General features: G+C 46.2%; 2 protein-coding genes across 4 annotated transcripts; one reads left to right on the plus strand and one right to left on the minus strand.

Annotated features, from left to right (window-relative positions):
- Positions 1–1,079: 1,079 nt before the first annotated feature.
- On the minus strand, positions 1,080–5,198 carry LOC117702767 (olfactory receptor 226-like). Its single transcript, XM_076912814.1, has one exon. The coding sequence runs from the start codon at positions 3,497–3,499 to the stop codon at positions 2,564–2,566; it is 936 nt and encodes a 311-aa protein (XP_076768929.1). The 5' UTR covers positions 3,500–5,198; the 3' UTR covers positions 1,080–2,563.
- A 9,100-nt stretch (positions 5,199–14,298) lies between these two features.
- On the plus strand, positions 14,299–22,950 carry LOC117698175 (olfactory receptor 287). Of its 3 annotated transcripts, none has more exons than XM_076912766.1 (4): positions 14,299–14,470; positions 15,841–16,065; positions 16,489–16,615; positions 17,842–22,950. In XM_076912766.1, the coding sequence occupies exon 4, from the start codon at positions 18,138–18,140 to the stop codon at positions 19,071–19,073; it is 936 nt and encodes a 311-aa protein (XP_076768881.1). In that variant the 5' UTR covers positions 14,299–14,470; positions 15,841–16,065; positions 16,489–16,615; positions 17,842–18,137; the 3' UTR covers positions 19,074–22,950. The 3 variants fall into 3 exon arrangements, with proteins under 3 accessions (XP_076768881.1, XP_076768878.1, XP_076768884.1); XM_076912763.1 differs by lacking the exon at positions 14,299–14,470 and adding an exon at positions 14,772–15,352; XM_076912769.1 differs by lacking the exons at positions 14,299–14,470; positions 16,489–16,615 and adding an exon at positions 14,772–15,352.
- The last annotated feature ends 2,535 nt before the right edge of the window (positions 22,951–25,485 follow it).

The raw sequence follows: 25,485 nt of genomic DNA on the forward strand, positions 1-25,485 counted from the left end.
GGGCAGGGAGGAAAAGGCAGGACTTCTGAGTGCAGACAGCCACACAGAGGGTCTCAGGTGGGCACGGGGATAGAGGGAGTAGCCATCAGGACACAGATGAAGAAGGACACAGGGTAAAACCAAGATGGCCAAGATGGCCACATGGCTGGGAAGTAGACCAGGAAGTAGTCTAGGGCTAGTAAAGTCAGGTTAGAATAGATCAGAATCTGCCCAGCTATCGTGTCTGAAGCTTATTAATAAATATAGAGTCTTTGTGTCATTATTCAGGAACAAGGGAGAGTGTAGAAAAGCCCCTATACTATATATATATATATATATATATATATAGTATTTTATTTACAGAACTCCCATCCCATCTTCACTTCTGCTTCTATGAGAGTTTACCCTTCTCCCCACCCACCTGTACCTCCCCACCCTCGAATTCCCCCACATTGGGGCATCCAGCCTTCACGGGACCAAGGATCTCCTCTCCCGCCTATGTCCGACAAGGCCATCCTCCCCTACATATACAGCTGGAGCCATGGGTCCCTCCCTATGTGTTCCCAGGCTGGTGGTTTAGACCCTGGGAGCTTTGGTTGGTTGGTATTGCTGCTCTCCCCATGGGGCCGCAAACCCTTTCAGCTCCTTCAGTCTTCTCTCTAACTCCTCCATTGGGAACCCCATGATCAGATCAATGGTTAGCTGTGAGCATCCGCTTCTGTATATGTCAGAGTCTGGAAACCTCTAAGCTCATAATACACAAGATACAACTCACAGACCACATGAATCTCATGAAGAAGGAAGACCAAAGTGTGGGTACTTCAGTCCTTCTTAGAACCAGTAACAAAATACTCATGGGAGTAAATATGGAGACAAAGTGTGGGACAGAAACTGAAGGAGGGGTTGTCTGGAGACTGTTCCACCTGGGTATCCATCCCATGTGCAGTCACCAAAGGTAGACGCTGATGTGGATGCTATGAAGTGCATGCTGACAGGAGCCTGATCTAGCTGTCTCCTTAGAGGTCTGCCCCTATACTTTTACAGTCAGTAGATCAAAGAGCAGCACAGAAACAAAGTATGTATCACACAGACACCAAAAGGAAGATGACCTGGCTGTATTAAATCAAAGCAGAATTCAAGCTTTCAGTACTGAGACAGACATCAGTGCTAGAGATGGAGGGGTGCTTCCTAATTATTATATTTATGAGTTATGGTTACATTTATGAGTGACAAGACAATCCTAAATATGTGTGCACCTTGATGTAACTTCACAAGTACAAGGTAAAACATTAAAACACAGACTATACAACAAAATGATGGACTGGGTATTAGGACTATCTTGTACCTCACTGGTACAAATTGGTATAATTATGCTCTAATTGTATTTTGAGAGAAAAGTTTTATTTTAACAGGAAGGGTGATATGTAGGAGGAGCTAAGGTGAGAGGAAGAGAAGGAGTAAGGAGAGGAGGAGAAGAAGGAGAGGAGAAGCTAGGTGATGAGAGAGAGAAAGGGGGGGGGCATGGAGGCAGATGTTCACGTGTCTCCACCAGTCAAAGATAGTTGATATATCTAGGTTGGGTATTGGGTTACACTTCTGATTGAGCATTACCAAACTTATAAAGCCTTTGATTAACATTTTTAAAAAATTGTATAAAAGCAAAAAGGAAAAGGAGGCATGGGATAGGGGTTTTCTAGGGAGGGGAATTGGGGAAAGGGGATGGTATCTGAAATGTAAATAAAATATCCAATAAAAAAACACAGACTATAAAAAGCAACACAAAATATTTGCACAGATTTGTAGTATCCGTTAAACTCTTCCAAAGACACAAGTGAAACTCACTATTCTAGGTGACTGTCATGAAGAAAAGGACAACCACAAAACCAAGAAAGAGCTTGGCCTGGGTAACAATGACAGCCACCAGGAAGGGAAATGCTTGCATTACTGTCTCTGTCCTGATGTCCCACGAAAGAAAGCAAAGGCAGGCACATGCAGGTCCTTTACCCATTGGACCTTCTGAGCTTGACACAAGAGGAAGTAATAAGCCAGCCTTGTTTTTGTGAGAAGGGGGCATGCTCAACAGTGCTGCCTGGACTTGCTGGAGTTCTTCCACCTAGCTTGAGAGCCCTTAATCTCTCCTCTGAGCTGACTGTCTTAGGGTCCAAGCTCAGGAGCTGGGATTTCATGGGAAGAAGGCCAATCCCAGGGGCTCAGAAGTGGGGCATGCAAGGCTGCTGAGGGAAGGGGCATAAAGTACAGATCCGCAGTGATGAGGGAAGTGGTAGGAGACAAGGAGCTTCCTGGGGTTCTCCACCAAAAATTTTAGGACAGCTAACAAGAGCAGCTGTCTCTGGGTTGTGGCTGAGTTTTCTGGTAGAGTCTAGAGTCTCTAGGTCTTGGTCACCTCTTCTGCTTGTTTGATGCTGGCTAATAGTCACATGTGCCTTTGGATATTCTAACTTGTGGGGAAGGGAGGGACTTGTCTGCATGGATGAGGAAGAGCACAGCTTCTATTGGCTGGTGGATTATCTCTGTGAGCTGAGCAGAGGAACCCACAGTTCCAGCAAGATCCAGCAGCTGGCATTCAGGAGAACCTGAGGGACTGCAGGATCTTGGTAAGTGCCTCTCTGATGTCACGGTTCCGCAAGCAGTAGATTATAGGGTTCAGCAGGGGAGTCACTATTGAGTAAATCACAGATACCAGCTTATTGAGATCGAAGGAGCTTATGGCATGAGGTCGGGCATACATGAAAGTGGTGGTGGTATAGAAGATCAAGACCACCACCAAGTGAGAGGCACAGGTAGAGAAGGCCTTCCTGCGGCCTGCCCCTCCTGGAATCCGCAGGACAGTGGCAATGATGTGAGCATAGGAGACTGAGGTCACTATCAGAGAGGTTGCAAGTACTGCTAGAGCTGCCACAAAGTCCAGCATTTCGATGGCACTGGTATCTGTGCAGGATAGTTGCAACAGGGGTGAGATATCGCAGAAGAAGTGGTTGAGGGCATTGGGGCCACAGAACCTGAGGCGGGAGATGAGAGCTGTAGACACAAAGGAGGCCACGAAGCCCCCAAGCCAGGCACTGAGAGCTAGATGCAGGCACAGCTTTAAATCCATGATGGCTGGATAGTGCAGTGGGCGGCAGATGGCCAGGTACCGGTCACAGGCCATGGTGGACAGTATGAAACACTCAGAGGAGCCCAGTGAAAGAAAGAGGAACAACTGAGTGAGGCACCCTGAGAAGGAGATGGTTTTTGCCCCCGCTAGGAGGCCAGCAAGCAGCTTGGGCACTGTGACTGTGGTGTAGAGGGTCTCTAGCACAGACAGATTGGCCAGGAAGAAGTACATGGGTATGTGTAGCTGTCGGCTAGCACTGATGGTACCCACAATGACCAAGTTCTCTAGGACAGTCACCACATAGATGATTAGGAATAAGCCAAAGAGCAGCCCTTGTAGGTGGCACAGCTCTGGGAAACCCAGAAGAATGAACTCTGTCACCAAAGTGTTGTTGTGGTTGCTCATGGCCCTTGCTAGCTGGTGAGGCCACTTCTGAGCACCCTGGAACAAGTGCCCTCAAGTGTCCTGTGTGATGGGCCCAGGGCACTGTTTTATTGGTCAGATCTGTTGGAGGCTCTGTAAGCCCTGCTGGGGTCTCAAAGGCATGTGCTGCCACACTGCCCCAGGACCAAGGGACTTCTCTGCTTGGGCTCCCAGGCTAATTTGCAGGGATTGGTCAGAGAGAATTCTCACTGTGCACTTTCAGGATCTTACTCTTCATTTCCATCTTGAAACTCACTCCCACATCTACCAAGAGCTAACATGTACACACATGCTCATACCATGTGACATGCACACATACAATTCCAGAAAAACTTGCTTTGCCTCATGTGCTGCTCAGAGGCCTTAGGGCCTGGCTTTTGCTATCCTGTCTGAAGACTCAGTTACCTTGGTGGGTTCATGCTTTTTCCTGTGGCCAGGAGATCCCTCATGTCCCAGGAAGGTCAGAGAAAAAGGCCATACCTTCACTAGTCACAGGTCCACCAAATGGGGGGTGGGAACAGAGCAGAGGTTGCAGAGGGGGAGATGGCTCACTCTACTTTATGATGGTGTCTCCTTTCCTTTCTTCTCTCCCTTTCTCTCGTCTCCGAGACAGTCTCTGTAGCCCAGGTAGACAGCAAACTCAGTATCTCCTGGCATCAGCCTCTTGAGTACTGAGGTTACAGGTATGTGAGTCTATCTGCTTTCACCTCCACATTTGATGTCCTGACATGGTCCAGGCACTGGTGAGCCAGAGTTCATTTTTCTCCCTGTGTTTTTCAAGGAGCAGAACTTACTGTTGGAGAATGAATAGACACCGTTTCTCCAGTGAAATATGCAGTTTGGGAATTTCCTATGGAGACATCTCTGTAGGTAGGTGTCTGAGGGCAGATAGGATGACCTGGAGCAGATGCGGAAGTACTTCACGGTTTCCTTGGCCCATTGTGGAAGGGGTGCAGCCCCAGGTCCCTCGATCACATCTAGCACCTAGATCACATCTAGGTTGTCTGTTCCTGGACAGGATAAGGCAATTGCTGGATGAGCGTAGTTTTTGACAAACTGAGCAGCTCTTGCCACAGTTGGTTCTTATTTCCTGGGTTAGGCAGCTGGCTCTTCTGGTATGGTGAATTCACTAATAGCAGGCAGTGGCCCCTGGTGGGTGCAGAAGATGTTAGTCTGTACTGGAGCCTGGGGTCAAGCTGAGCTAATCTGCACTGCTTGGGGTCTGTGAGAATCCCAGCTTGTGGTTTGAGCTGAGCTGAGGAGGAGCCTGAGGGTTGTCTCCAGTCTCCTTTCAGTACCTTGGAAAGGGAATGGGTCACCAAAACAAGAAGGGGTGCCACTTGCAAGCTGAGGGTGGAAGCCTGCCAGCCTGACCCCCTGCATGTTGGAGTTGGAGTACCTGAGTACCATCAAAGGCAGGCAGCCTGGCACAGGATGGATGCTACCCCTGTCTTGGGGCTGGGACTTCCAGTTCCCAGGTCTGTCCAGGGTTGTGGCAGCAGATGAGGGTCCCTGGAAGGTATTGCTTTTCCTGAACCCTTTGTTTGGAGTTCTCAGCAAGTCAGGCAGCGTCTCTGCAGAGTCTCTGTCTCTAACTGCAGGTCTGGGGGAACTGCTCCTCATCTCCCAGGGCCTGTTGCTCTGGGCCTCCATGATCTTTATGGGCTCCTTAGTGGCCTAGTTCTCCCCAGTCCTGAGGACCAGAATTGTTCTCAGGACAATTTGTGGAGTTCTGTAGGCCCAAGGGGAATTGTGCTCAGTTGGGAAGCCTCCTTTCTTCTCAGTCCCAGGCTTCCCACAGGGTCCTCTATTCCAGAGTAGGCTGAGAATCAGGACACTTTTTCTATCAGATTTCAGAGCGCCTTTCATTTTTCTCTCAGTAAGAACAATCAACATAAGAGGAGAAAAGTACAAAGTGACCCCAGCTCGCCACCCTAGTTCCCTTCCTCTCAGAGGGGCACTCTCTGATTGGCATATTGACCTGTCCCCAGCACATGGCTTAGCTTTGTGTGTACTGAAGGTTATGGCAGAGGGTGTTATTCTGTGTTGTCTTTCAGTTCTTGCTTTTATTTTTTTCCCAAAATACCTCTTCTTCTGGGTCACTCACTCCACTTGACCTTGTGTGCTCTCCCAGGCATTACCATAGCACACTAGGGTTGTTCCCAGCCTTTGACTGTTGGGAAGAGCACTGGGTGACATTTCAGCACATAGATCCTGTTTGACATCTAAATGTTGCTCTTGGATCCAGACCTGAGAAAGGGGATATTGGAGTTGGACTTTGAAGTTTTGAAAGAAGATATTAGAGTCTTTTCTCAGAGTGACCACATCAGTTACACAGCTACGATTGATTGGTCCTTGCTCAGATGGCATGGACAAATTCTGAATCTTTGCTAAGTTAGTGGGTATCAAGTATCTTATTGTTTTGGGGCTGGAGAGCTGGCTCAATGGTTAAGAGCACTTGTTACTCTTGCAGAGGACCTGGGTTCAGTTCCCAGCACCCATATAGTGGCTGACAGCTGTAACTCCAGTTTCAGGAAATCAAACGCCCATAACTGACCCACCCCCTCCCTGGTGGCTAGCACGTGGTGCATATACATACATGCAGAAAATAATCTTCTATTTGTGAAATAAAGCAAATCTAAAAAATGTTGTGGGAACAGAAACCAGAAAGTGGGTGAAAAATGGAGCTGGACCCCATGAAGATACCAGGGATTTAGACTCCAGAGACCAGTATCAGAGTGCAGATTCGGGTTTGTTTATGCATTCAAGGGCAAATTGGGGTGCAATCAGAGTTGTTCAGCAGAATCTGACTCACCTGTTTGAGCCTGTCTTTGAGCCTGTAGGGAAGGGTTCAATCCCCTGGGGATATGTCATGAAGACATAGGAAGCAGCCATGACCCTGACCTTGGGTTCTTTGTGTTGTCTCACTGGGATTCGGGGAACCTTGTGTGTACAGTGGATCAGGACTCTTCACGGAGTGTTAGGAGCTTGTGGTGTCTCCCTCTCTGTCCCACTTCCTCCTCCACCAGGATTATCCCCATACCCCCAAATGTTTTTAAAATGTGTCCCACTGCGGTGATTTGTAAAACACCGTGGTTTTGGCTTCTGTGTGATGCCCTGTCTCACCTTTTGCTCATTGCTCCCAACACTGTGGGTTATCTTTTACTCATCAGTTTACTCATCAATTGTCAGTGTGATTTCATGTTTTCGAAGTCCCTCTGTAAAGTGTATTAGTTTAGTTTTCTTGTCTCTGTGACCAAATATCTGACAAAACAAACTTAAGGAGGGAAGAGTTTATTCTGGCCATTCACAGGAATGTGGTCCATTATAGACAGGAGTCACGATGGCAGGAACAGCTTGCCCATTGGCATGGACAAAGAAGCTCACCCACTTCCTCCTGTTTCCCCTTTGATTTAGTTTGTAACCAGAGCCCATGGAATGGCATCACCTACAATGGGGATGGGTTTTCCCTTCTCAGTGAAACTCCCTTGGAAAGACTTGCAAAAACACACTTAGAGGCTTGTCTTCTAGGTGACTCCAAATTAAGTTGACTACTTAGTCAACATTCTCTAGAGGAACAGAATTAAGGAATGAATACATATATATTTATATATCAAAATTTAATAGGTCAACTTAAAAATAGTAACAATAACTGAATCACACTTGAAAGCTGAGAAATTAGTTTCTCAGTGTTTGCGGCTGGCAGTCCTCAGCAGTCAGAGTAGTCCTGCAATAGCTGTCTCTCACTATGTTTGTGTGTGCACGTGTGTGTGTGTGTGTGTGTGTGTGTGTGTGTGTGTGTGTGTAAAAGAGTAGTTAGTTGTTCTACAAGGCAGGGTGCCTTAGAAGTCCTAATTAGGTGCTGGAAGTGCAAAACGTTCTCAGAGAGCCCCTGGTCCTTACTCCATGATGACATACTGGACATAATAGCTCTGCTTTCAGTCAAGGAATCTGCAGTAGCAGCAACAGGGCAGATCAACTTGTGGCAAGAGGGAAGAATAAGCAAATGAAAGGCAAGGTGATCTTCTTCTGCCCCAGTCTTTTTTATCTGGGCTCCTGCCAGAATGTGGCACTTACCATTGGAGTGGGCCTTCCTACATCAGTCAAGGCAAACAAGACAGCTTCGGAAGTGATGCCCCATACTCGGATGATTCTAATTTGTGTCAAGCTGACATTGAAAAAAGCCATAATGTTTATGACAATGGAGATCAACATTGCCTCAGAATTGAGTATTGACAAAGAGGTATATGGTGGAACTCACACACAACTTCCTTCACTGCAGAGGTGTCCTGCATGCCCTTTTTCAGTTAGGCCTTGACTCTTTACTTCCAGGACACTGCTTCTGCCTTGGGCTTCAGTTCTGTTTACTCTGGCAAGCGATGAGAACAGAGCTACCCAGTCTTCTGTCTCTGGCTTCTGTTCATCATAATTTACTTTACTGTTACTATTATTATTATTATTATTATTGGTGGGTGCACTTTTGGGTGTGTACATGCATAGGGTGAAGTATAACAAGAGGACAAGGTCATGTGAGCTGAGCTGAGGCCAAAAGGCAAAACTTTATTTAGGGTATGAACTACCAGGTTGTCTCCAAGGCTAGGGAGAACAGCCTGCCAAAAGAGGGGATTGTGGCAAACAATGAAGAGATTCATAATTGGTTGTTGTTCAGAGAACAAGAGACTGGAGTTCTTAGCTGTAAATGGGATATCTATATCATATCCTCCCTCAAAATCTTTAAGATCATGTAAGAAGAGGAAGTAGAAAACATTGCAAGGCCTAGAGATAGTAGACTTCTGTAGGGGAACAATATTTTCTGGACATGACAGTGTAGTTGTATTCATGAATTTACAGTGTCTGAGACTATATGCATAAGACCTGGATAAGATCAAGCCAGCCAAAAATCACAGTATAGTTGAGGAAGGAACTATCGAAACATTCTACCCTACAGTCAAGCTCATTAGGACAGGAAGTGAACAACTCAAGTAGCCTCAGGAAGTCCCTGAAACTGACCAGATTTTTCTAGCCCCTTCCTTCCCCAAGATTATATAAACAGAAAAGACTGCTGAGAGACTCAGTGAAACTAAACTGAAGATTCTTAGATAATCCAGGTAGCCTAGACGTAGAGACCAACAGAACAACATGAAAGCAGCAGAGACCAGCTGAACTGCCTAGAGGAAAGAAAAAACTAGCCCATCTACCTTGAAAAGGTTCAGACCAAGTGGGCTACTTGAAAAGGACTTTCTCCAGCCTGTTGAGCCGCTTGTAGGCTGTACAGTTCACTTCCGGTTTTTGTGAACTGTCACCCATGCTGAGATGGGCTTTGGTGATGCAGCTGTCTTTGAGTAATTTCTGTTCCTGTAAGTAACCATTCATGCATATTCCTATAAGTTATTTCAATAAAGTCCATTGGCTCATCAAGTTGGACTTTGGTCTCTCATGGGTTTGCTTTCTCAAGAAAGTAGACATAGGTGTTGCGTCTCCCCAGGAAAAGTCTATCATACAGTATCTGCACAAAATCTTAGCAAGGTGGGGGAGGGGCTCATGAAATTCATCCCTATTTCAGGAACTACTGACAGTTGATTGCTGCTGGGGGAAAGAGAGTCAATTTTCTTCAGTGCTGCAGACTCAGAGGGACTACCTATGCTCCAGTGACTGTTCTACAGCCATGTGCACACAGATAGCATTAAATGACTCAGTGGATATTTAAAAAGCACATAAAGTAGGGAGGGAAAAGTGGTGGGGGGATAGGAGAGGAAATGGGGCGAAGGGAATGTGGGGTGGAGTTCATTCACACTGGCAAGGATCACATAAACTGAATATGACGGGATGGGGAATTATATGCCAAGCAACCAAGAGCCCAAAATAAGCAGAAGCAGCTTGTATTCAAGCCTGTAAAAATAGAATTCAGGGAAGACTCAGAGCTAAAGAACACTACTACATATTAATAAATGGAGACATGCTTCAAGAAGATAAAACAAAAATTGGTCCCTGAACATTGGAATACCCAGTGCTCATAGTTTTATAAAATGAGTCTTATTGTACCTAAAGGGACCAAATACTCCATAATACAATAATAGTAAGTGGCTTCAATATACTACTGTCATCAGTTGATAATCTCTTGGGAAAAATCAATAAAGAAAGAAAACATATAATTACATTATACCACAGATCAGAAGGCCATAACAGGCATCTAGAGAATATTCCACCCATCAGCTATGAATATTCACTTTTCTTAGCAGCATATTGGTCATGGATTGTTTTAGTCTGTGCTTTTATTAGAAAGTCTTTATTTCTGCATTTCTTAAAAATGGTCACACTACCGGGTGGTGGTGGGGCACACCTTTAATCCCAGCATTTGGGAGGCAGAGACAAGCAGATATCTGTGAGCTCAAGGTCATCCTGGCCTACAGAGTCCCAGGACAGCCAAAGGTACAAAATGAGACTCTGTCCAAACAAACAAACAAACAAACAAACAAACAAACAAACAGATTATCCTGTTGAACAGTGTAATTCATGTTAGCAGACACTAACACTCAGGGCTTGACCTATATCTGTCCATTCATAACTTTTAGAATTTTTGCTGTGGAGTTTGATATCTGATAGGCTTGCCTTTGTGAGTTGGCATTTTCTTGAAGTTTTCTATACTATTTCTTTTGTAGTCTTAGCATTTTAACTATGACATAGAGAGTTCTTATTAGTCATATCTATTTGGGCTTCTAAATGTTTCCAATATTTGAATGTCTGTTATTGTACCCTAAATTTTGGAAAATTTCTTCTACGAATAAGTTTCTATGCTTCTTCTTCTTCTTCTTCTTCTTCTTCTTCTTCTTCTTCTTCTTATTATTATTATTATTATTATTATTATTTTCAAGACAGAGTTTCTCTGTGTAACTGCCCAGGCTGTCTTGGAACTCACTTTGAAAACCAGGCTGGGTTTGAACTCACAAAGATTCTCCTGCCTTTGCCTTCTGAGTGCTGGGATCGAAGGTGTGCACCACCACCCGCCTGGCTGCTGCTGCTGTTTCTTTTTCTTCCTCTTTCTCCTCTTCATTCTTTTCTTTCTCCTTCTCCTTCTACCCTCTCCTCCTCTGCCTCCTCCTCTTCTACCTTTTCCTCCTCTTTCTCCTCCTCTTCCTCTTCTTCCTCCTCTGCCTCTTTCTTGGCATGGTCTCATGAATCCCACACTGGTTTTGAACTCTCACTACATAGGAAAAATAACCTTGAACTTTTCCTCCTGCTTCTATCTCCCAAGCCGAGGGTACTAGGCAAGGGTCATTATGTCTAGCTTATGTGGGGCTGGAAGTTGGACCCTGGCTTTATACATGTTAGAAAAGCTCTCTTTTACTTCCTCAGCAGCTCATGGAGTTTTAGGTTTGGTCCCTTGAGCATGTCTTAGAGTTCCTGAAAGTTCCATAGCACTTGTGGAGGTCAGAGAACAACTTTTGGGAGTCAGTTCTCTTCTTCCACCATGTGGTCTCCTGGAATTGAATTCAGGTAATTTGACTTGGTGACATGTATCCTTACCTTCTGAGCCATTTCATGGATGCTATTTTTTTTTGTTATTCATCTGAGTATAATATTTCTTTGGCTTTCCCCTCAGTCTCCAATGCTTTTTCTTTTGCTTGATATGGTCTACTGGTGTTGCTTTCCACACTGACGTACTGGGGCTTTTCATCATTCTAACATTTCGATTAGATTCCAGAACCCTGTCTGTTCTGGAACTTGTTGCCTCTGCCTCCCAAGTGCTGGGATCCAGGCTTGTAATGCCATGCCCGCTGGCCTGATTTTTCAGAATCTTCCTTCCTTGCTGTAGGTCTTTTCACTCACATCCTGCACCAACTTCCTTTCCTCCATCATCTGCTTGTTTGAAATCTTTTTGTAGGCCATTGAACTAACCAATGCCAGGGTTAACCCTCAAGCCCAGCTTCCTTTTAGCTCCTTATATAGTAGTTGAAGGAACACAGAGTAACAAGTGTCTGTCAAAAAGGACAAAGGATGACCCAGTACCCCGTGGCTTTTTTGTGTTTTTACCTTGACATCCCATTTGTCTACAATTTCAGTGGAATTCAAACTATCTGGATGCTTTCTATACACACTCTCTGCTTGGAGAACTGCTGCTCACAAGGGATAAAAGCTTTACTTGTCACCTTGACAACCTGGAAAGAGAGAACCTCAACTGAAGAATTGCCTAAGTTAGATGGTCTGTGGGAACATTTTCTTGATTGATGATTGATGTGGGATGATTGATGTAGGACGGCCCAGCTCACTGTGGGTCTGGGCTACATACAAGAACCTTTGGGTAAACAAATTGTAGGCCTTTTGGAGAACCTACTACTTTATTCTGATAAATGTGCATAGTATTACACTGACTCTTGATGATTTATCTTTATACCCATACATTAATGCATCTTTCAGCACTCATGAGGTAAGCTTCATTTTGAAATAGATGACAACACAGAGACCCATCATTAGTTAAGGTTCAGAGAATAATGAGTCTGTGGAATGTTCAGCCCTAATTGAGACATCTACATCATACCCTGTTTTACTTTTCTGTTGCTGTGGAGAGACATCATGACCAAGGCAACTGAAAGAGTTTATTGGGGATTTGCTGTTCAGAGGGTGAGTTCTTGACTATCATAAATGGCAGACAGGCAGCAGGCAGACAGGCAGGCATAGTGCTGAAACTTACATCTTATCTGCAAGTTAGAGGCAGAGAGAGTTAACTGGGGATGGTGTGGGCCTTTGAGAAGCCCACCTAGTGACTCATCCCCTTGAGCAAGGCCACACCTCCCAATCCTTCTCAAACAGTTCCACCAACTGAAGACCAAGGATTCAAACATAGATGCCTATGAGGCTGGTCTCATTTAAATCACCACCCATCTCTTCCTCCAAAAGTTTAGTGATCATTTTAGAAGAGGAGAAAGAGTTATTGTAAGGGTCAGAGGTGGTGGATAGCTACAAGGAAGCAGTATCTTCCAGACATACCAGGGCAGTTGCACAGATGAACTTATAGCAGTTGTGACAGGATGTGCAAGACCCAACAAGCTCAAACCAGATAAAACCTCAGCATGGAGAAAGGAGGTGAATATGAAGTCCTACCCCTAGCAAAGAAGCTGCTGGCACTTGGCATCTGCTGGGAGAGGAAGAATCAGCTTTCTTTAAGGGCGTGGCCTCTGGAAGGTTGCTCAGTGGAAGGCCACACACAAAAGAGCATATGGTAGCACCAACTATACGTGATGGGTTACAAAGGGATAATAGAGGCCACACAAGTGGGTGGAGGGAAGGGAGGCTGAAGGTGAGCCTGGAAGGATGCCAGTAAGCAGGATTCCTCCATGGCTTCTGCTTTAGTTCTAGCTTGCAGGTTTCTGCCTTAGCTTCCCTGGATGGTGAACTGTGACCTCTGAGCCAAATAAACCCTTTCTTCCTCAAGCTGTTCATGGTCATGTTGTTTATCATCAGGAAGCAAAGTAGGACACAAAGTACAATGCCAGAGAGAGGCTGACCAAGCCTTGTCCTTCCTCCCACAGGGCTGAACAACCTCCCTCTGTGTCCTCCTTTCCTTCAGGAGAAATGCCTGTTTTAGTCTTTTGCTCATTTTTATGATGGGTTGTTCCTATTTGTGTCACTGGGTTTTATGTGGTCTGGATGGTAAAACAGAAGAGAGGCTCTTCCTGCAGGGCAGTGGTTCTCAATGTTCCTAACGCTGTGAACCTTCAATACAGGTCCTGCTGTTGTGGTGACCCCCAACCATTGCATAAAATTATGCAAGCCAGTTGACTCCTCTCCTGAAGCCTGGATAGGTGGGTGGGAGGCCTACGGCTCACAGACATGGTTCTTAACTCTAAAACACATGTATTTCTGCCACCTTATTGTAGAAGTTGGAATGGGTTCAAGACAGGCCTTGTTCTAATGCCTGTGGCAGATGTTTTTATTCCCTAGCTCCTCCAACCTTTCCCCCCACCATCTCTCTCTCTCACATATCCTTAAAGGGCACTTATCTATACTGTTATGTACTGTTCTTTGCAAAAGCAAAGCTAGTACATCATGGATCCCTTGGTATCCTGTTATGTAACCCTGGGGCTGAGATATGGGGAAGATTTCCACCTGTTTTATAGAGAATGGAATTCCAAGAGTAGGGTGTCTTATGGGTGCCAGGTTCATTGTCCCCTAGCTTCTCCCTACATGAGAATGGTTATGTTAATGCAGAGCTATAGACTTAATTCTAAATGTTCCAACTGTCTGAGGGAATCTGTAAGCACACCAATCAGAGCTAGGAAAATCAGAGTTTCCCACTGCTGAGGTGTCCTTAAGCCACTGGGGCGACTGTGCATGGCGCCTGCAGCTTTATGTGAGCGCTGGGTGCTTCATGCTAAATGAGAAAGGAACTTAGGGTATGCTTGGGACATGAATCCTGAATGTTGACATAGGAAAAATAAACCTAGGCTACATGCAGGCAACATCCAAACTTCTGAGCTATCTGTGCCGAGAAACCTTCCTTCTCCATCCTTGAGGTATCTGCTCCATCATGGTGGGGGGTAGCATGTCCAGCCTAACTGAAGGCAGCCCTGTGTCTCCTCAGACCAGGCAGCACCTGCAGCAGGTGCCAACTGATGGGCCTTGGAGAGATTTTGCAACATTTTTAATGAGCTACCTATTAGGGCATCCAGGGTCCTGTATGGAGGCTGCATCCCCAGGGCAGTGTGACTCTTGATTGTGGCCCATTGAGGTCTACATATTTCCTGAACAGCTGCCAAACACTCCCTGTCCTGGGATCCCAGTGTTGTAGGGAAGAAGTGGACTGAGGTGGCAGGGGCATTTGTACTACCTCCAGGGCCCGATTCCATGTTGTTTAGTCTCTGCCATTGATGCCCAGACTCCATGTGATCAGCTCCACACAGCTCTGTGGCTGTAAACCTCATGCTGGTTCCTGGTCCCCTTAAGGGAGTTCCAGAGGTATGGGCCTTGGGGGGCCTCAATGATGATGCTCACAGAGCTCAGAGTTGACCCATGTCCCAAGCTGTATGGTCATCAGTGGAAGCTCCTTGCCTGGACCACACTTTTTTCCTGTCCACATGAGCAGACATGCTCTCAGAGGAGTGGCCCCAGTATAGACCAGGCAAACCCAATCTGGATTGGTATGTGTTGCAGCAGCTCTTTCCAGACACCTGTAGGGGTGCTGTAATAGGGACAGCTCATAGTTTGTTTCCCAACTTGCCTGAGTATGCAGGATGTCACTGTCTTACTTCCATAGAGGGAAACTGAGACACAGAAAATCCTCTAGTGGCACCCAGCATCTGGTGGGCAGGTAAACTGCACCCTATGTGGTGGTGCATATGGCAGGCTGCTGATCCACAGGTGTGTGGGCACCTGGCCTGGATTTCAGTGCCAGCAGAAAGCCAATACGGGTGAGAAGTGTGGTGTAGCCCAGGGGCAGGAGGTCTACCCTCAGGGATCCTCTAAGTCCCCAGAGCCTGGCTGTTGCCAGCTACATAATTGGCAAAAGTGTCCTCACAGACCCAGAACGGGGAGAGACATAAATAACCACGTGCAGGAAGCCGTTCCTGCCAGGCCCAGGGCTGGCCTGGCTCTCACAGGCAGGTGGAGACATCTGCTGTCTGCCACCTCAACAGATGCTTGTGGGCTAGAGAGGAACACAGCAGCCTCAGGATGCAAGTGGGTTCTGGCCACTACATGGCTGACTGCTGGAAGAGCTTGGTGGAGACACTATCTGCACCAGGACTCTGCCCTAGAGGACCTCAGTGGCTGCTGTTTGAAGGGAGGCTGCATCACAAGGAGCAGAGCAACCATTCCCTTTCATGATCCTTCAGGCATCAGGTCTGACCTGGGTGGGGCTAGTAGTGGTCACTCCCCAGTGACCACAGCCAGGGTAGTTTTGTGAACCTGGGGCCACTCTTCCGAAAGGATATTCTCACATTCCAAGGAGGAAGCACATCCCAGTATCTTTGTTTGTAGTCTAAATCTGCTATTGGCCACAGTGATGGATGGCCAAGGCAGGATGAGGAATTCAACTGCTCCTTAAATGTCCAGACCAACTTGTGATCGTAGGAGAGAGCAGCAGTGCTGAGCCCACAGGAAACCCCAGTGCAAGTTAGAGGTCAGCCAGGCTTGTGGCTGTTCTCTGCACTTGGCCTGGGTGTCTCCCTGCCCAGAGAGTTTGACATTGCTAATGCTGACCTTCTGGCCTCTTGGCTGCTTAGGGGAACATGTTGAAGACCTGGGAGGGAAGTCATGCATCTCTCACCTCAACAGGGACTGAGGCTGTCCCTGAAAGAACTTAGACAAGAGAGTTCTCATCCTTGCAGGCTCATTCCTGACCTCTGAGAAGCCAGGCCACCTTCGGGCATATGGGTAGTCATATCTCCTCTGGACCCACTCAAGTCTCATATGTTATAGGGCAGTGGCCCCCACTCTGGCTTGGGACCAAGATCTCCAACTTCAAGCTTTTCTTCTGAGCATCAGGGGACAGGTGCAGTTGTGTGGGATGATGACTGAGGTGACTTTGATATGTGGGTGTCCTTCTTACATAGGTAAGCAACCCTCCCTCATCCACACACGACACTGGTGGGAGGGAGATGCAACAATCCAAGGCCTATCATCATGTGTAGGGTGTAAGAAGAAGCAGAAGGCTGTACTGCAAACGTCACACTTGAGAGTGTAAACTTCCAGGGGAAACAGGGCTTGTCAGCTTCTTCTTTCCCCCTGTGGCCCTTGCATTATGTTTTGGCAACAGTGAAAATATTTTTCTAAATGAGAAGCTTGTCCAAGTTTGGGCAGAGGGTAGATGACAGTGCCATGTAGTCAAGACTGCTTCCCTGAGCAGGTCAGATGCCACTGGTGTGATGGAGGTACTCATGGACTTACAGGGGTGATGGCCAGGGAGGCTGCTGGGAACTTCTCTATAGCAAGTATCTGAAATAGGCCTAAGGAAGTACATTATGTTCTGGTTGCAGACTTATGCTGTTTAAGAACAGCTATGCAGGGCTGCTGTGAATCTGGGGAAGAGACTGCAGCCAACTCCCCCAAGGGACCTTCAGGTCTTCTGGGTGAGGGACTGTTGGTTTTGTGATCAGGAAAAGGGTAAGTCCCAGGATGTGGAGCACGGTGGTCCAGGAGGTGGGGCGTGGTGATCCAGTGGCAGCGTAGGTGCATGTTGTATAGTATAGTGCATTTGTGTATGGCTGGGAAGAGGGAGACGTGCAGGAAGATGCCTCTGGGCTCTGTGTCACAGTCTTCTGACTTCTTCCTGGTCAGCCCAGGAGCAGCTCGCTCTGAGAAGGGGTTGGGGGAGTGTGCTGAAACCTCGGGCTTCTTGGGTTATAGGACCCACTAAACACCCTTTTCACCCACCAACACATTCATGCACACTGTAGCTTCCAGGACCCACCCATCGGCCTCTGGCTAGCAAAGAGTGACAGCTCAAAATTGTTTATTTATTTATTAGTATGTATCCATTTAATTGTGTGTGTGTGTTTGTGTGTGTATGTGTGTGGTATGCATATGTGCGGTTTGTGTGTGTGTGATGTGTATATGTGGTATGTGTGGTATTTGTGGCATGTGTGTAGTGTGTGTGGTGTGTGTGGTGTGTGTGTGTGGTGTGTATGTGGTGTGTGTATGTGTGTGCTGTGTGTGTGTAGTGTGTGTGTATGTGTGTGGTGTATATGTGTGTGTATTTGTGTGTGTGTATGTGTGTGTGATGTGTGGTGTCTGTGTATTTGTGTGTGTAGTGTGTGTGATATGTGTGGTATGTATGTGTATGTATTTGTGTGTGCGTATGTGTGTGATGTGTGGTGTGTATGTGTGTGTATTTGTGTGATGTGTGGTGTGTATATTTGTGTGTGTGTATGTTTGTGTGTGTATAGTATGAGTGTGTGTGGTGTGTGTGATGTGTGTATGTGTTTGTATTTGTGTGTGAGCATATTTTCATGAGTCACTTTTTCTACCATGTGGGTCCTGGTGACTGAGCTCAGGTGGTCAGGCCCAGCAGCAAGTGCTTTTGCTTACTGAGCCATTTCACAAGTTCAGATTGATAGCTTTTAAAATACAAGTTTCAGGAAAGCTGGCTCATTTCTTTCTCAACTAGGGTTAGAGCCTGAGCCAAAGAGGAGCTAGAGGAGGAGTAAAAGAAGAGGATGAGGTGACCTCTGGGCTTTACTGTTGAATGTGTCTCTTTTTATGTGGGGCATTTCTATGGGGCAACAGGAGAGTTTTACAGGAGCCCCGCCTGGCTGCGGGGCGAAAATGCTGAAGATCAAGGCACTCATAATTTCACTTGTGGAAATCCAATAGTTCTTGTCTTTTTCTAGGCTCTCTGATTCTGGAATAAGGACCTCTCTCCACCAGGTGACAAACTGCAGAATAAAGACACTGTGTCCCCTCTTCCCCTAGGTGACAAGCAATGGGTAAATTGCCATTTGCTGACAGCTTTCTTCCATCACCGGCATGGTTAATGCTGTCTATCCAGTCAAGCGGGGCTGGGCTTGTCTGGGTCCTGGGATTGTAGGATAAGGTGAGTAGACACGGAGAACAGAAAAGGGCCAGTGCCCTCACTCCCTGAGCCCCCTTCTTGGCAGCTTGGTAGTCCATATCCTCAAAATACTTAATGGCTTGGAGTACTGGCCAGAACCTGTCCACACCAGGACCGTTCATCTTGCTGGGCTTTCCAGGGCCGAGGAGCATGCGCATCGGGCTCTTCCTGCTTTTCCTGGTCATGTATCTGCTTACAGTAGCTGGGAACCTAGCCATCATCTCCCTGGTGGGTGCTCACAGATGCCTACAGACGCCCATGTACTTCTTCCTCTGCAACCTCTCCTTCCTGGAGATCTGGTTCACCACAGCCTGTGTGCCCAAGACCCTGGCCACTTTTGCTCCCCTGGGTGGAGCCATCTCCCTGGCTGGCTGTGCCACACAGATGTACTTTGTCTTTTCTTTGGGCTGTACCGAGTACTTCCTGCTGGCTGTGATGGCTTATGACCGCTACCTGGCCATCTGCCTGCCACTGCGCTACGGTGGCATCATGACTCCGGGGCTGGCGACACGGTTGGCCCTGGGATCCTGGCTGTGTGGCTTTTCTGCGATCACAATTCCTGCCGCCCTCATTGCCCGCCTCTCCTTCTGCGGCTCACGCGTCATCAACCACTTCTTCTGTGACATTTCGCCCTGGATAGTGCTTTCCTGCACGGACACGCAGGTAGTGGAGCTAGTGTCCTTTGGTATAGCCTTCTGTGTCATTCTGGGCTCGTGTGGCATCACACTAGTCTCCTATGCTTATATCATCACTACTATCATCAAGATTCCCTCTGCCCAGGGCCGGCACCGCGCCTTCTCTACCTGCTCATCCCATCTCACCGTGGTGCTTATTTGGTATGGTTCCACTATCTTCTTGCATGTGAGGACCTCGGTAGAGAGCTCCTTGGACCTCACCAAAGCTGTCACAGTGCTCAACACCATTGTCACACCTGTGTTGAACCCTTTCATATACACCCTGAGGAACAAGGACGTGAAGGAGGCTTTGCGCAGGACAGTGAAGGGGAAGTGAGCCACTGCCCGAGTTCATTTCCCCTCAGAGGCTGCTCTGCAGGACTGGTGTTGGCTGGCCTGTGGACCAGTGTCAGTCAGTGTTCAGCACCCTTCCCTCTACAGGGCTTAGAGGAACACCTATCCTAGTTTATACTTTTATGGCTTTGTTCAGGAATGCTTGAAGTCCCAGCCCTCAGTTTCAGGAAGATTCTAGAAGGGAAACAGGGTTCTGGGTCCCTAGGAGATCCCTCCCAAGGAGTATAAATACCAGAAGCTATGCACCATTTCCTGCCAGACCCCCTGCTAGGCCTGTACCTTGGCCTAACAGACTCTTCACCACCCTACAGATGTCACCAAGCCATACTTGGGGTCTCCAGGAAGGACATGCCCGGCCATCAGGGGTCCATGCTCACAGAGGTTAATCATGGTGAAAAGCACTAAGCAAGTAAACAAACAAACAAGCACAGAAGGTTCAGAGGAAGCTGAGGTCCTGTGCTGGGCCTGTACTAGGGTCCCAGGGCATCTTTACTGGAAGTTGAGGTCGTGTGCTGGGCTTGCATTAGTATCCCAGGGCATATTTACTGGAAGCTGAGGTCCTGTGCTGGGCTTGCACTAGGGTCCCAGGGCATATTTGCTGCATTTCATATCTTTCTGTGTCTTGAGCTGTTGGGAGTGGAGGTACAGAAAGAGGTCAGAGGGACCAGGGGCCATGAATGGCTGTGTGGCCTCAGGCTCTGGTTGGAATTAGGAAGGGCCGGGGTAGTTCTCAGGTAATTCTCCTGGGGAAAACACTGCTACTTATTCTTGACATAGCAACACTATTCTGAACCTATGCCTTCATCCATAAATGTAACCATGACAGTACTGTCTCAAGGAACCCTTGGGTGTCTGAATGATTTAGTGTGTCCGAAGTGCTTAGATCTAGCAGGGGCCAGAAAATGTCACTAATATTGTTTTATAATTTAGTAGATAAAGCAGTTCAGACTAGTCTGTAGAGAGAGAGAGAGAGAGAGAGAGAGAGAGAGAGAGAGAGAGAGAGAGCCCTCCTTGGCCACCTTACTTTGGGTCAAGGTACTTGGATGCAGCCTTGGGTGGAGGTTCCAATCCTTGGACTTAGCCTGACAGAGGCCATCTAGTACCCCTCATCTCTGCTAACATCCCAGCGTTTTGTGAGCCGTGCCAGGAGACTATGCAGCGCAGTGCTCAGGGTTCTGAATGGGCTCTGCAGTGTCCTCAGAACGGTAAGTTCTCAGGAGTCCAGAGTCCCTTGGCATCTGTAGATCTGTTTTTCCGGAGCCTCACCTTTCCCAAGAAAGTTAGCTGCTCTTGGAAACTCAGAATTTTGGAGCAGAATTTATTTTTTAGGTTTAGAAATTAGATGATTATTGAGTGCTGAAACGGAAAACCTACTATTTTCTAGTTATTTCCCCCATTCGATGAGTATATTAGTCAGGGCTCTGTAAAGAAATAGAACTGAAACGATACAACAACGACTACACACACACACACACACACACAGATTTATTGGAGTGGCTTGAAGTTTCACATCACAGTCAATCAGTCATCAAAGGAGTGCAGGGCAGGAACTCAGTGCAGGGAACTGGAGGCAGGAACTGAAGTAGAAGCCGTTGAGGAGTGCTGCTTATTGGATTGTTCTTCCTCATCTGCTCCACTTGCTTCCTCACTCACCTCAGGACCACTTGTCCAGTGGTGACATCACCCACAGTGGACTGGACTCTCCCACATCAATCTTTAATCAAGAAAAATTCTTACTGTCTTGCTTATAGGCAACTTGGATGAAGGCATCATCTCAGTTTGAGTTTTTCTTTCTATATAACTCTATCTTATGCCAGGTTGAAAAAAATCCAATCAGGACAAAGAAGAAAGCTAATAGCTGTGTTGTTCCAGGTGAGTAGGAGCTGCATTTCCATGACAACAGGGAGGCTGCATAGTGATTGATGGTTTGCATTCATGGATCTCCCTTGGTTGGTCTTCATTCATTCATACCTACATAGAGTTTTAGGTTTTAATTTTTTTTTTTTTTTGAGAGAGGGTCTAACTATGTCACCCTGGCTAGCCCCAATCTTACAGAGATACATCAGCTTCTGACTCCCAAGTGCTGGGATCAAAGATGTATAGCACCACATCCAGCCCAACCATGTACAATTCAACCACTTGTTTATTTACTAATATGTACCACTTAATTTTTATTTCTATAATAACTGTGTGTACTATTAGAGTTCAATGTAATATGTTGGGAATTTTTGTGTCTGTGCCCATGAGAGACGGTCACCTGTAGTACCCTCTCACAAAATCCTTGTCAGGCTTAGGATGATGCTGGCTGTGCACAGTGACTCAGGAAATACCTCCCCACTCTCCTTAGACAGAGTGTGGAGAGCGCTATGGCTTCAACATGTTTGACAGAATTCACTAAGAAACCTGATTGGGTCTGAAGCCTTCTCTTTTTAAAGACTTTTGATTGATTCAGTTTCTTCAGTGGACATGTGAAATTTGAAAGGATTTGAGAAAGCCTATTGGGTTGCCTTATTATTAAAGCATGCATGTCCTTGCATGCTAGTGGTTTAGTATATGTTTAGATGGTTTCTAGGTATTTCCTTATTCAATCTTATAAAAATGCAACCACAGAATGCCAGAATGTCATACCCTCCTAGATAGTATCCATGTTTATTTGGCAGTATTAACACTTTCAAACTGAGGATCCTGAGAACAGGTCAGTAGTTCTTATCTGTGTCAACCATCAACACTGCCATCCAACCATCCTCCAGCTCAATAAGCCAACTTCCCATTTAGCCTCCCATCCATTTACCTATTTCTCTGTTTGTAACCCTACACACCCATCTATCTACTCATCCATCTATCCATCTGTCCATCTGTCCATCCACTCACTTATCCATTTGTCTATCCATTTATCATTCATCTATTCATCCCCCAATCCATCTTTCTACCAACCCAACAATCTATAAACTCACCCACTTAACAATTTACACACCCATCCATCCACCAGCCTTCTTATCCATTATGCATCCACCTACCCACTGTTCCACACATCTATCTATCTATCTATCTATCTACCTATCTATCTATCTATCTGTCATCTATTATGTATCTATCATGTTCTTCATTCAACCACCCTCCCACCCACCCACCCACTCATTGAGGGTTAAATCTTTGAGTCTCTAGGACTACCTTGGTTTCCCCCCAGGGTTCTTCCTGCAGTACCCATAGACTCCGGATGCTGTTCACCTACATCTGTTACTCTAGCATCATTTTCTTCAAGTGTGTCATAGTCTTCATATTGATCTCACATATTTCTTGGCAGTTCTTAGTCCACAAGGGTACTGTCTGTAGGCTACCTTCTCTCCTAAAGTCTATGTACAATTAGCTTGAGCAAGCACTAATTTTGAGACCTAAGGAAACTGTGTGCTTTAATCCAATTTTGTTTATGATCTGGGGCTCTGTCCTTGCTCTAATTAATGTTTATGGAGGCATTCAGTCAATTACTCAGTCCATAAATACTTCAATAACCCTGTGTGTGTTAGGGGCAAGTTAAGGGGTAGGTGACTATTGCTCCAGTTCAGGGATTCTGACTCTGGAGTCCTGTCTCTGTGTTGTCATGGATATGTGGAATGAAAGCTCATGAGTCAGTTTGAGAATGTGCCTTTGCTTCCACTGAGATACAGAACACACTCATATTTAAGATAAGAATTCATAAAGTGAGACGTATGTTTGTAATTCTAGCCCTTGGATGGGCTGAGACAAGAGAATTGTCATGAGTTCCAGGCCAGCCTGGGCTACATATGGAGACCTTGTCTCAAAACAAAATGATACAATGAAGCCGATCAGAATTTATATTAAATGTTAAAATTTTCATCTTTGTTCATGTGTTTTTGAAATTTCTATATATAGGAATGTTCCATTAGCTTAGAGACCACCTTGCCTTTGAACACTCTTCTTTCCTGGGATGAGGTGCTTTGGGTTGCTTAGTTCTGTGGCTCCTGCTCAGGTCTGTCAGGGTGATCTGCCTGGCTGTGGACATGTAGTATGCAAAAATCACATGCTAACCAAAATCTACATATAGCTATATCTGGAGCAGAATAGTGTTAATCGCATCTTCAAAGGAGGAAGTAGGAAGCCACTGTGTAGGGTCTGGATATGTCTCACCTTCTGTGGCCTGCTGGGCACACCTTCAACGCTCAGGGTAAACATATTGGATCCCAGATATTTCCTGACTTCCTGAAAGCAGAAGAGTCCTCATGTAGATGTTAACTTCTGCCTTCTGTTCCTTAAAGTTCCACAGTGAGTTCAAGGGCAGAGCCAAGGCAACAGTTCAACATTGTAACCACAGGTTACCTAAGATGAGGATGGACTTCCTTCCCATGTCTTTTCTCTCAGTTTCTTTTTTCTTGGTTACTGTTTTCCAGTATTGTAACAATTCAGACTCCTGGCCTAGTGCTCTCTCTGACTAGATCCCCATGGCTTCAGCTTCCGAAGGGTCTCACCAAATGGTGAGCTGAGTTAGTTCTCTTGACAATGGCCTGACAAATGGCTGTGGAGGATTTCAGAGTTGACCTGCAGGTTGAACCTTTGAACTGTGGCTGAGCCCATGACCTTCCACAGGCACCACTAAGGTACATATTCATCCCCTAAATTAAAGTTAGGTCATTTCACAAAGTAATGGATTTCTTTACGGTGTTTTTTATACACACGTGGTGTTCTACTTTGTTCTGATTTTCATAGGAGGTCCCTCCCGGTCCCTTCTGCTGTTCTCTTGCTGGTCCCATCTTCTCTCTGCAAATCGTCAATGCTTTCATGTACCATTACTTAAGGTCCTTGAAGATCTTTCTGTCTTAAGATATCTCATGGTTCCCAGATTCTTAAGTTCATTTGTTTATTTAAAATTTTGTTTTATCTTTTTATTTATGCGTCTGTGGGTATTCTCCCTGCTCTGTTGTATGTGTGTGTGAATGTCCATGTATGTGTGGGTGCCAGAGGAGGCCAGAAGAAGGTTGGGTCTGGATCTTACAGTTGTGAGCTGCCTACTGTGGGTGCTGGGAACTAAATTTCATCCCTTTGAAAGAGCAGCAAGCATTCCTAACCACTTACCAATATTTCCAATCTTATAAATTTTATTTGAATTATTACTTTGAGGCAGGGATTTTTTTTTTTTTTTTTTTGCTAACTTGCGCATTTTGTCTTTGAACTTTCTTTGTAAACAAAACAGGCATTAAATTTACAACATTTATGTCTTGGTCTGTGGGGTAGCCAGGATTTCTGGTCTGTACCATCACATTTAGCCAGGACACATACTTTGGCAGAGATTTGAAGGGTGGGGTTGAAGGAAAGAATCAGGGTCAGATGTTACTTGGAAAATAAGCCAAGGTGACAGAGAAAGGCATAAGACCTGCTGACTCCTGGATGCCAGGGGCAGGATCTTACTGACATGGACTGTGCTGAGCTTACTCTTCTGGATGTCATCAGTCATGGTAGAGAGAATGCCATCATAGTGAAGTGTGAAAAATAGATGTAAACACTCCACCCCACGGTCTTAAGCAACATTGATAAGTGATAAAGCTTGTCTCCACAGGGAGCCTTGAATCAAGGGCATGTTTTGAAAAGACAACAATATTATTATTACTCCCGAAACAGCTGTGGTTCCTTACCTAAAGGAACACCTATCTTCAAATTTCTGCAGCACTCAGATTGTTCTTCATAATGGAACCTTCTAAATCCGGATCAAAGCACAGTCCACGCTCAAGAGTCTTCATGGCCTTGAGCATCTGGGATGTGTGGTATATCAGTTAGAGCATGGACAGATGCTGGGGGCCCCAGCTGGGTGCTTTACACGTTGCAGATGGCAAGGACCCCTGTAGACTCCAGGAGCCTGCAGGCCATTTCAAGACTTTCCCTATGCAGCTGGAAATGTGAGCTGCTGAAGCCCCAGGTGAGATGCCTGGGCAGTGAGATACACTTGGCCATCTGCTGGCCGCTTCTGCTTCCTGGCCTCTTTTGTATACTTTAGTCCTTCACCAATTTCTCTGCTACCCAGAGAAATCGCTCCTTATCCCGCAAGGCCAGTGATAGGTTGCAGTTTACTTCCCAAGTGGCTTATGGGACAAAAGGCACACCAGAAGATGTACCCACTGAAGGACCACCTGCTAAGGGCCAGCCCCGCCCAGGGGATGCGTGTTGAGGGTTCCCTATCAAAAGCCATTAGCTGATCACACACACACTGAGGTGACACTTGTTCAGGGTGACTCTTTGAGGAGGCATTGGCTAGGAACACTTTCTGAGTAGGCATTTATTGAGGGGATATTTTTTCCTCATGAGGCTGTCTGAGAAGGCATAAAGGGGCCACTGACTGAGGGCTCATCTACTATAAGTGTTTGTTGAGGGTCTTCTGCTGGGGGGTG

This window comes from Arvicanthis niloticus, chromosome 1 (assembly GCF_011762505.2).
Source record: "Arvicanthis niloticus isolate mArvNil1 chromosome 1, mArvNil1.pat.X, whole genome shotgun sequence".
Lineage (NCBI taxonomy): Eukaryota > Metazoa > Chordata > Mammalia > Rodentia > Muridae > Arvicanthis > Arvicanthis niloticus.